Source organism: Spermophilus citellus (assembly GCF_964194105.1).
Source record: "Spermophilus citellus genome assembly, chromosome: 14".
NCBI lineage: Eukaryota > Metazoa > Chordata > Mammalia > Rodentia > Sciuridae > Spermophilus > Spermophilus citellus.
In genome coordinates this window covers 29,085,910-29,096,876 of record NC_138194.1, presented here as the reverse complement: position 1 = coordinate 29,096,876, position 10,967 = coordinate 29,085,910, and the positions used below count along the sequence as shown (strand labels likewise).

The window sequence follows — 10,967 nt, the reverse complement described above, 5'->3', positions numbered from 1 at the left end:
GGAAACATTGGCCAGTCTTGACAAGCCCTTTCTAGTTAGGCTGTTTCTCTCTTCACCTGATATTCTTATAGCACCCCTGGCCAGGTTCCTGGGGGCACCAACTTGCAGATCTTGCAAGAGACAAGTGTTTTCAATCTGCCGAGGCAGGCTGATGAATTTGTGGACCAGTTTCTGACATCCCAAGTGATTATGATGCTTAAAGTATTTTAAATAATTCCAGGTCTATAAAAAAAGTGATGATGCCTATATGTATACCCTATATTTTTTTATTACAAAAATATTGAAATAATCCATGAGTTATTCCACTCTGCACCAACTATAAAAAAATACTATCAAAGTTTGACCGGCACTTTTAATGCAACGAAAAGCACCATGACCAAGGACACTGAGAACAGAAAGCAGGGAACGTTTACTTGCTGTACGGAGGTATTTAAAACCCAGAAGCTTGTTGTAAGAGTGCGACTTTACAGATGATTCAAATACAAATCTTAGCTGGATAGAGTGATAAGCCCTCAATCAGTTCAGAAGGGTTTCCTTATAGCATATTCACCGCATTGGTATGCTCATACTTACTAAAATTGTCCCAAAGCCTCTAAAAGAGGTATCACTTTGAGCTTGGATGGGAGGTGGGTAAGTCTGTACACAGTGGAGAACTTGTTCATTCATTTATCTGCTTTCAGGGGGCTCACATCACTTATTCTCAGTCACTGGGGCTTCCGTGTCAGTCCTGTGATTGGACGGAGTTTGGCACTAGAAAGATGAGGCGTGGTGTCTTCTGGAATCACACCTGCCCACATGCATACAGCGAGCCACTCATTCTGTATCCGGAAACAGATGCACTTGCAGCCCACTCCTCTCTGGAGGCTCTGCGCTTACATTCCAATGTGAGCTGCACACACCTGGGAATCAGACTCTTTATTCTGTCTCTTTTCCCCCCACTTCCAATTGGTGTATGTTTTAAACTTTTGCAATTGAATACTGAAAGATGATTATCATTTAATTTACATCACGAAGTTATTGAGCTCCTTGGTCTTGTCGAAAGCCATACATGTGCTGCATAGGATTCCTGTCATAAAGATGTTCTCAACTGAAAATTTAAAATTAAAAAAAAAAACAAATCCTGAAATGTGTATAAAATGAACCATTCCATCAACGCTAATACATGTGTAAACACACTTGAGTTTGCTGTCTATTGAGTAGGCTTTTTTTTTCCACACATGAGAAAATGGTTTATGAATGATTTTCTAAGCAGTACTATTTTTTTTTTCTGAAGTCTTGAGGGATATATTCTCTCTGTTTTTATATTTCTTCAGGAATCAGAGCTTTGCATCAAGAAAATCACCTAAGCTATTTTGACAGAGGACTGGTGTGTGTATGTGTGTGTGTGTGTGTGTGTGTGTGTTAGTGTGTATGACTGAATATATTTTTATGCAAAAATCAGTTAACTCCATTAAAACACCCTATTGATTGGAGGCAAACTCTTCCATAATAATAGTCCCCTCTGGTGGATGGTGCTCCAAGACCAGTGCAGGAGGAATTTGGTAGCCACAGTCATACTGAGCTGGTGTTGCTCTCCTTCAGGTGGAGTAAGAGACTCTGGTTGCTGCTGGTTGGAAAGAAGACCAACAGCAGGCAGTTAGCTGATGGAGGATCAAACCATAACAGGAGGACGGGGGCAGACTGAGAACACTGCAGCTTGTTGCCCCTACTGTCAGATGAAGTGTCACGATCGCCACAGCCCTGCTGTCACCCCTTCATCTGGATGTTGTGGCTCCTGCAAGTTCTTTCGTTTTATAAAGTGGTCTCGTACTCCAACCGCTCCTGAATAAGGGCGTCATCTTTATACTGCAGCCGAGGAGGAGACGGGGAACATTCAAAGGCTAAAATGGCCTTCCGGAGGCTTCGGTCCAACACGTGTCTCTCCCAGGCTGGGTACCTATTTCTGAACAGGTCAATTTTTATGACGGACTCTTCAATCCGTGGTGGGCGAGACGAGGGGGTGGACGGGGCCGTCGGCCTCACCTGAAAGACAGGTACACAGCCGTCCCGCTCTGCGAATTTCTGATCGCGGTCACTGGCCACGCTGCGGTTGTTGGAGATGGACCGGAGGGTGCTCGTGGCCACTTCGGGAGGCAGAGAGAAGGCGGCCACGGGGTCCTCACAAGCACAACTGGGTGACTGCCCGAACCGGGGCCCGTTGGGGTGAAAGAAGGCATAGTACATCAGCATGAAAACCACGCCCGTCAGGAAGCTGCTGAACACCACGCACAGCGCGGGGATGGCGAAGGCGTCGGCGATCTGCGGAGCCTTGTACAGGTACCAGAGGGCGCTCAAGGCTGTGTTTTCCAAAAGGATCACAAAATAGTAAATGAACAGCCGGCAGCGTGTCCTGCCTTCCTTGACGTTGAACCAGCTGAAGATATAGATGATCCCCACCACCATGTCAAACACAATCTCCTCCCATTTGGTGATACAGAATTCTGTCTCACAGTGGACGATCCAGAAGGTCATGATGCACCAGTGAAGGACGATGAAGATCCCAAAGTACAGCTGGAACACCGAGGCGAAGAGGGCGAAGGTGATGACCCTGGCCGCGATCGTGAAGAAGTGCCAGCAGAACTGGATGATGACCGCCATGTAGCTGATGGGCTTCTTGTCATCTCGAGAGTCCCGCAGGGCCTTCTGGTAGGAGGCCAGAGCCCAAGCCAAGGACACCAGGGAGGCGGCTGCTGTGAAACCTACAAAGGCAAACAGGAAGACATTCTGTCAAAAGTGAGATGCAGGGATGCCCTGGAAGTCAAGTCACACGGGGCTGGTGGCTCGGGACAGTCTTCCACCTCAGCAAAGGCTCTTATTTTCTTTGGATTTTTAGTGGACTTCTCACTCAGGTGGGGATCCTTAACTATCCTCTCTAAGGCATCAACCATATGGAGAAGGCTCGACACTAACAGGAATGCTACTCCAAACCAGTGTCAGGTCCGAGATGCAGAGAATGGGTAGTTTAACTTTCTGTGTATTTGGTGTCAATAGACTTGGGCTGGAGGCTAATGGAATGGGGTTGCTGTTCAACTTGACCAGGTATTACCACATGACCCTGGACAACCTTTGAAATGAGTATCCTCATTTTTTTTTTTTTTGGCGGGGTGGGAGTGTACAAGGGATTGAACTCAGGGTCACTTATCCACTGACCCACATCCCCAGCCTATGTTGTATTTTATTTAGAGACAGGGTCTCACTGAGTTGTTAGCACTACTCCTTTTTATAAGTTCTGCTGAGGCTGGCTTTGAACTCGCAATCCTCCTGCCTCAGCCTTCAGAGCTGCTGGAATTACAGACACTGCGCCCAACAGGATCCTCATTTATAAGGCAGGCAATCTCCGGGGCTCCCTACCACTATGGAGATTCCATGGTTGAAAGGTATATAGCATCACACTGAAGCTTGAGGGGCTATATGGTTTACCTTTCTGCTTCCAGGCAAAAATGAATGAATTTCATTCCAAAAGAGAGTTTATTCTTTCTTTAGAATAAGGAAAGAAGTTCACATAATTAGCTTGACAGTGTTTCTTGTGCTGCCCAGTGTGCAGCTCATCCTCATGGCTGAGGATACTCAGGGTTCCTGCAGCTTCTATCTGTGCCGACTATCTTTCCCTTAAAAGAAGTATTCATTCACTGTCTTTCATTTCTTAGCCTTTCATAAATTAATGATTGCATTGAAATCATTTTTTAGCCATTCCTCTTATTTTATCAGGCCCATTTGGTTAGTAGATCTTCAAACTTTGGAATTAATTTTTATTGCCTTCTTATACTTTTATTCCATTTAACTGGGTCTCAAATTTCTGTCTATGATCCAGATATGGACAGATCTTACCTAAAAACATACCAGCTTCCCAGGAGATCTCTTTTGGAGAATTCCACTTTGTCACTGGAGTTTGCAATTATTTTACTCAAGAAGATGTGCTGAGACTTGCCAAGGTTAAGAACGGTTTCAGGTATTATAAAATTAAACTGACTTTCTCCTCATCAGATCTATTATTAATCATACTCAGGCTGAGTACTAGTTTTATTTCCCTCTTTAGAAATAATAGAGGTGTGTGGATTTCCAGGAGCTTTATGATGGAATCGGTACTTTTCTTTTTTGAAACAATGTTTATAGAAAAAGAGCTGTTGTCTACTATCCTTGAAAAATAAATTTTAAAAATACGATTCTTGTGGAAAGAGGCCATATTAATGGATAAAAAATTCAAATCCAATAATCACATCTTACCCAGTCTCCTTGATTAACACAAACTGCAAAAAAAAAAAAAACCAACCAATTATTGATGAAGCAAATGTTTTCCAAAATCCACTTCTCATACTTCCTCACAATAAATCTACTAGAATGTTTAAACGGGGATGTCAGGATCTTCAGGTTTTTGATTTTTGATTTTTTTCAGGGCAGCACAAAAATCTTTTATTCCTGTAAGTCACAGGAAGCTATCTATGGCAATATTTGTAGGTTAGTTACAGACCAGTGGACAAAGGAGTTTATGATAATTCAGTTTCTGTGCAATAGAAAACAGCCATATCAATTTACAGTAAATTCTAAAGTGAAAAGAGAGGAGTGGAAGAATTTAAAACTGGATTAAGAAAGAGAAAGGATGGAGAAAAAAGGTGACAGAATAATGACTATGTGAATGATGTTTATGATCGGTTCAGATCAAAGAATAAAAGGTTGTGCCATTTTAATTTCAATGCCTTTGTATGGCATAGAAACTGCTCATACCTCACCTCTTATCTGTGTCCCTTGAAAACTTGTAGCCTCTTGAATAGACTTGTACTCAGTTTGCTTTTAACCTGGACATCTTAGCTGTGCAGGGACACTCTTTGTGTTCTCACTGATGCACCTTCAGCAGGAAGTGCTGGCGCTTAGTGCCACCTTCAGGAAGGTGACTGCCTTGTTGGTCAGACTTTGTGCAAACTGAAGAGCAAGCACTCTTATTGGAAGATGTTACATAAGGCTGTTTTCCAAAGCAGTTATAAAACAAATCACCACCACTACCACCACCAGGTTGAGCATCCCTAGTCCCAAAATTAAACATCCTAAAAGCTCCAAAATTCAAAACATTTTTTGGGGCCCACGTGACACTACAGAGGAAAATTAACACCTGACCTCATATAATGGGTCACAGTTAAAATGCAGGTGCAATAAAGATAACGTACAAAATTGCCTTCAGGCTATTTGTATAAGGTGTATATGAAACATGAATGAATTTTGTGTTTGACTTGGACCCCTTCTCCAAGATATCTCATGTAAATGCAAGTATTTCAACCCCCCCCTTTAAACTTAAAAATCTGAAATATGGGACTGAAGATATAGCTCAGTGGCAGAGCATTTGCATAGCATGCATGAAGCCCCAGGTCCTATCTCCAGTTCTGAAAAATTAAAAAAAAAGAAGCCAATCCATCAATCAACCAATTAATCAGTCTGAAACACTATTGTTTTCAAGCTTTTCAGATACTCCACCTGTCTAGATCTAATAGAAAAATTAGCCTCACTCAAATTTTCCTGTAACCTTTATCCCTTTTGCTTCATTGTCTTAAAAGAATAATCCAGTCTGTGATTGACTCTCTGGGAACTGAAGATGATACACTGTCAGTAGAAAAGGGAACATTTTCTATCAGCTTTGCTTTCAATGAAAAGAGTCTATATACTAAAGAGGAATTCCATGTCCATTCTGTTCTGTTCACCCCTTTTAATGAGTTCTGTTTTTCAGCAATGATTAGCATTTCTCTTCTTCATTTCATTATAATTTTCTCTTCCTTCTTTTTAGCAATTCTTTTTTTATAAGACAAATACACATCTGAATAGAAATATGGGCCCATTTTAGAATTAAGTCCTTCAGCATTCCTTTTTTTTTTCCAATCCACTTTTTTTCTAAGCCACCTCCAGTATTCCGGTTTCATCAATTACAAATTACAATAGGTAAATTACAAATACAGTCCTGCCTTAGAATGCTTCAATCATTTGCTCTTTACACAAGTAATACCAGAGTGGTTATTTCCAGTGTCGAGATAGATTTGCTCTGCAAGGCACTGCCTTGTGATTGGAGTGGAGTTCTCTGGAACATCTGATGTATGGGGGTATAGAACGCTTCTTTAGCTAACAATGTTAAAGCTTAATATTTTAAGATTTTATTTAAAAATAATTTCAAACATATAGAAAAATTTCAAACTAAAAATAATACATTGAATACCTATATAAATTTTGCCTACATTATTATTTGGTTTCATTTGTTGTATTATTATGCTCTTCTCTCTCTCATTTGATACTAAGATATATGACTGTTTACCCTAAGGCACATCAGTGCTTATTTACTATGAAAAAGCATATAAAACCACAGTAAAGTTATCAACTTCAGCCAATTTAATATTTCTTTCTAATCCACCTTCAATATTTCAGTTTCATCAGTTGACCTTAAAATATCCATTCCAAATCTTTTTCTTTTTGGTACAGGATTAAGTCTAAGATAAGGTAGTGTATTTAGCTGCCATACTGATTTAGTTTCCATACTGATTTAGTTTTCTTTAATCTGGAATGTTTTCATAGGCTTAGACTTTCTTTGCATTTTCTGACATTGAATGTTTTCTTCCAGTACCACAGATTGAACCCAAGGGCACTCTTCCACTGAGCTAACTCCACAATCCTTTTTATATTTTATTCTGAGACAGTGTCTTGCTAAGTTCCTCAGACTGGCATGACATTGAAATTTTTGAAGAGTATAGTACCTTAAAAAAAAAAAAAGATAATCTTCTTCATTTTGGGTTTGTCTGCTTTTGTTTAGATTCAAGGTATGCATCCCAGGCAGGAATATGTAAGTAACATTGAACAATATATTTTTGCTCACATCATTAAAATACTAAAATATAAAGATTCCCTCAGTGGTCCCAGGACATAAATAATGTGTCTCTTGGTATTGTCTTTCAAAATAATGAACAGCGAAGTTTTAAGATCAAACTGTGAAAACAGCTAGAGGGGACTCAAAGGGATTATATTATTTCTTAAAATGTTAAAATAGATGGTAAGACCTCTGAGCTTACCTAGTGCAATGATTTCATTTTACCAAAAAAAAAAAAAAATTGCGTCTTGCCTTTGAGAGATTAAGTGTTCTATCTTTTCTCCTTCCTGACTTCCTCTTGTTTCAGATGAAAATTGTCTTTAATCTACCCTGAAATTAAACCTCTTGCTTCCTTGACAGCAGATGCTCTGTGCTCCTGCCTTTGTCTGAATGCCATCCCCGGGTCTCCATGAGATCCTTCCCTACAAACATCTGACAAGTAACCCTTGTCCCAAGAAAACCATCTACTTGCTTTTTTTTCTCTTCTCCTTTATTTTAGATGTTTTCCCTCCAGTTCGTTGTTTCTTGTCTCCCCATTTTTTATCAGTTAGTCGTTGAATTCTTGGCATTGTTCGGGATGCAGCTCTGGATCCACTTGCTTTCAGGGGCTCTGAGTCATCCCACTCCCTCCCATTCCTTGACCCTCCAGCTCAGCAGGCAGTTAAGACCCACCCCAAGGCTACCATTTTTTTTTTTTCCAGCTCCCCTTCTGTGTGTCTGACTGCTTACTTGGAAAGTTACTTAGAAACAATCTGACTGGAGGTGACAATTTTTACTTTCTCTGGAAAAGAGCACAATTCTTTCCTTTATCCTCCCTGTTGTTAGTGTAAATACCTTCTCAGAACTAGAGGGAACATGAATTTCCAGGTAGGCTGCCACAGTTCTAAGAACAAGGTTTTATGTGCAGCTTGATTGAAACACCATTGCAAAGCCACCCAAATCCACCAGTTCAGATGAATGCCATTTTCTAACTTTGCCTCTGTCACTGGATTGTGTCCGTCTAATCCAGGTGACTTTGCTTTCTGATTGCACTGCAGCCCCGAAGATCAATCTGACTTTGGAAAACAACAGTTCAGTGGCTGCATGTTGGGATGACAGTTTATGACATCATTTTGGACTGATTATAAAGACAGATGTTCCTTTTCTTCGGGTAGGCATTGGTAAAGGATATATTTTACCCTTGGAATATTTTAATCCGAGAGTTTGGATTTTTAAACCTCTAGAGCGGGAGGAGGCTACTTCTAGCCTGTGTGATCTGTGCCTTTGAATTATTGAAGACACTGCTTAATAAGCCAGAGGCCAGTTTCTCAGAAGATATCTAAGAGTCTGGTCCATTTTGAAAAAAAAAAAAATATATATATATACATTTTTAACTGATTATATATATATATGTATATATATATTTAACAATAAGGGTTATGGCTGTAACACTAGCTAGTTAACTAGTTAGCATTTCAAAGGGAACTGATGGTGATCAATATCATGAACAGCCAAGTATTATACTTCTTTTCTTTTGCTTCTTATGGATATGGATATACTTTCTTTTTAGGATGTCTGTCTTCATTCTCCCCCTCCCTTCCTATTTTCTCTTCCTTCTATATCTCCATCTCTCCACCCCCACCCCCTTTTTGCTTCATTTCTACTATTTGTTTTCCTTATTTCCTGCTCCCATTGAACATCATTTGGAATTGAATAATTTAAAAAGAAATAGTCATTTTAATAAAATGAGGTTCGATGTAGCTGACATCAAAACTGCCCTTTTTTGACACCCCAAAATTTATACATTTGAAATTTGGTCTGTAGTGTGGTGGCATGCGATGATAAAGTTTTGAGGTGTGGCCTGGTGAAGGGTGTAATTTGTGTAAGATCCTTGGAAACATGAGAATCTAAATATCCCTTTAATTTTGAAACTTCCAGACTGGCAAAGGGCCATTTCTGACTTCCAGATGCAAATTTGTTTTTTTCTGTGGCTATGTTTCCACAATCAGGTATTCCATCCTTTTCCTTCATCATTCTTATCACAGTTTTTGATTATGTTTGATCTTGTATTGTTTAATTATTGTGTTTCTCACTAGATGGGGCCTTTAGGCAAGGATAAATCACTGTCTTGTTTTTTTTTTTTTCCCCCTTAATGTATTGTGCAATACTCAAAGATGAAAGAAGGAAGGAAGAAAGGGAGGGAGGAAAAGAAATAAGAATATTCCATGTATAGAGCCAGAACCAGAAAAAGAGAATAAGAGGTTGAAAAGATCTGCACAATTCTTCATTCTTCCCCTCTTCTGCTTCTTTGCAATTTCAGTTTGAACTGCAAATGCCAAAACACTGTGAAATAAAATCTGTAGTCCTGCTGTGTTGTGGTCTGGGTGTAAACTACAATTCCTGGAAATCTCCAGAGAATGCTTCATAGGATTTATAGCCTAATTCCCTAGATGTAAGAGGTTCGGGGAATTGAACCAAGTCCTCTAATTCTTCGATTTTCTACAAAGAATGAACCTGTCTCTTTCCTTCTCCCAGGGGAGGGCATAACCTTTCTCCTTCAACAGGCCAAAGGGAAACACCTGGCAGTGTAAGAAAGGGTTCTTTTCTTTAACTTAAAAGTGTCCGATTATGAAAAAGTTCAAGCATACATAAAAACAGAGAGAATGATACAACAAGTGTACCCTTCACGCAGAACCAGCTACTGGGCTCTGATTGAGTTCTGAATGGCTCCTTTCTCTTCTCTGACAGACAAAATGGCTGAGTTTAGGGCTGCGTCACTGTCCAGTCCCAGGGCAGCATCAACTTGCTGATAGCTGGGGCTCTATGGGGACATCTTGGAGAGACCCAGCTGGTAGCTCTCTGGGTCCTTCTGCTCTGCCCTACTTATCTTGTGCTGTGTCTCTGAGTTTCAGCCACTCTGTTATCTTTCCTTTTCTCTGATGCCAAGTTCACCCATAAAGCAGTGTTCTGGTTCCAAGCCAGGAAGTGCTGGGCTCCCTGTTGGAAAGTTGCTCTCTTTGGGTAATTTCTGCTCATCCTTCTATTTTTTGGCATAAGCGTCATTCATTTCTTTAGGGAAGCTTTTTCCCAGCCTCTAGCCTAGATTCAGTCCCTGGCATAGGCGATCATGACATCTTGCTTTTGTTCTTGCCCTAGCTACACCTCTGTGTGGGTATGGATGGACATGCCCCCCCCTGAAAGGACAGGGCATGCTCCTCAGGCTCACCAGCACCTGTCACTCTGTTTGTATATCAATTTCTTGAATTAGTAGTATCAGTTTCTCGAATTAACTGCTCTATATTTCTACTATCTGTGTCCCTTCTCCTTAGCTTATTTCTTCACCCTTTCTGTTGATTTTAACATTTTGGGAAGAAATGTTAAAATTGGTAAAATGTTAAATTTGGTAAAACTGAGTCTTAGGTGAAATAATCTCACAAAGGTTGAGGTGATCATTTAAACACATATAGCCTCATCACACACGCTGTAATTTTTCTCTCTAAAGGCACAGTCCCTAAACAAATAAGCTGACTAACTAGGAAACAAAAATATAGTATTGGCTTCTTGGAGTCAAGACATTTTATAGTTTCCTTAGTGCATCTGAGGCTCATGATCACAGATGGATGAAGAAAGAATAAGGATTTGTTGGGCTCTTGCTTTGTGTACAGTGATATGATCGGCACCCACATCCTTTTTCCCAGTTTAAAGCTTATTACAACTTTTTGGAGGCAAGTGTGTTTTTGGTTTTGTCGTAAATAAGGACACAGAGAACAAAATCTACTATTGTTAATGGGGAAGATAAGCATCAAAATTCCCAGATTCCCAAAGTCTGTCACAACCACACAGATTCATATGGTTATTCTAACTCCTGGGGGTGGGGACCCAGACAACTGCAGTGAGTTCTAAACTCTCCCACAATGCAGACTTATGGGGTAGGTACCACCATGATGCCATGGTGAATGGAGATCCTTTAACTAGCAATGCCTCCGAAGGCCTCTGAGGTTCCAAAACCATGAATCTCTCTGGGCCCATAGCAACTACATTTGTACTGGGCCAAAGGTTTGGGTTTCTTTTCATCAAATGGATCAGAAACACAAATTCCTGGGAGGAAAGTCAT

The 10,967-nt window shown here is 40.4% G+C and overlaps 1 protein-coding gene across 1 annotated transcript in view; it reads right to left on the bottom strand.

Moving 5' to 3' along the window:
• Positions 1-1,791: 1,791 nt before the first annotated feature.
• Positions 1,792-10,967, bottom strand: part of XKR4 (XK related 4) — a gene marked incomplete at its 3' end in the record, with an annotated part of 419,141 nt that continues 409,965 nt past the window's right edge. Inside the window, exon 3 of the mRNA XM_081266649.1 lies at positions 1,792-2,738. Coding sequence (XP_081122775.1) covers positions 1,792-2,738 — 947 coding nt within the window. The remainder of the gene's footprint in view (positions 2,739-10,967) is intronic.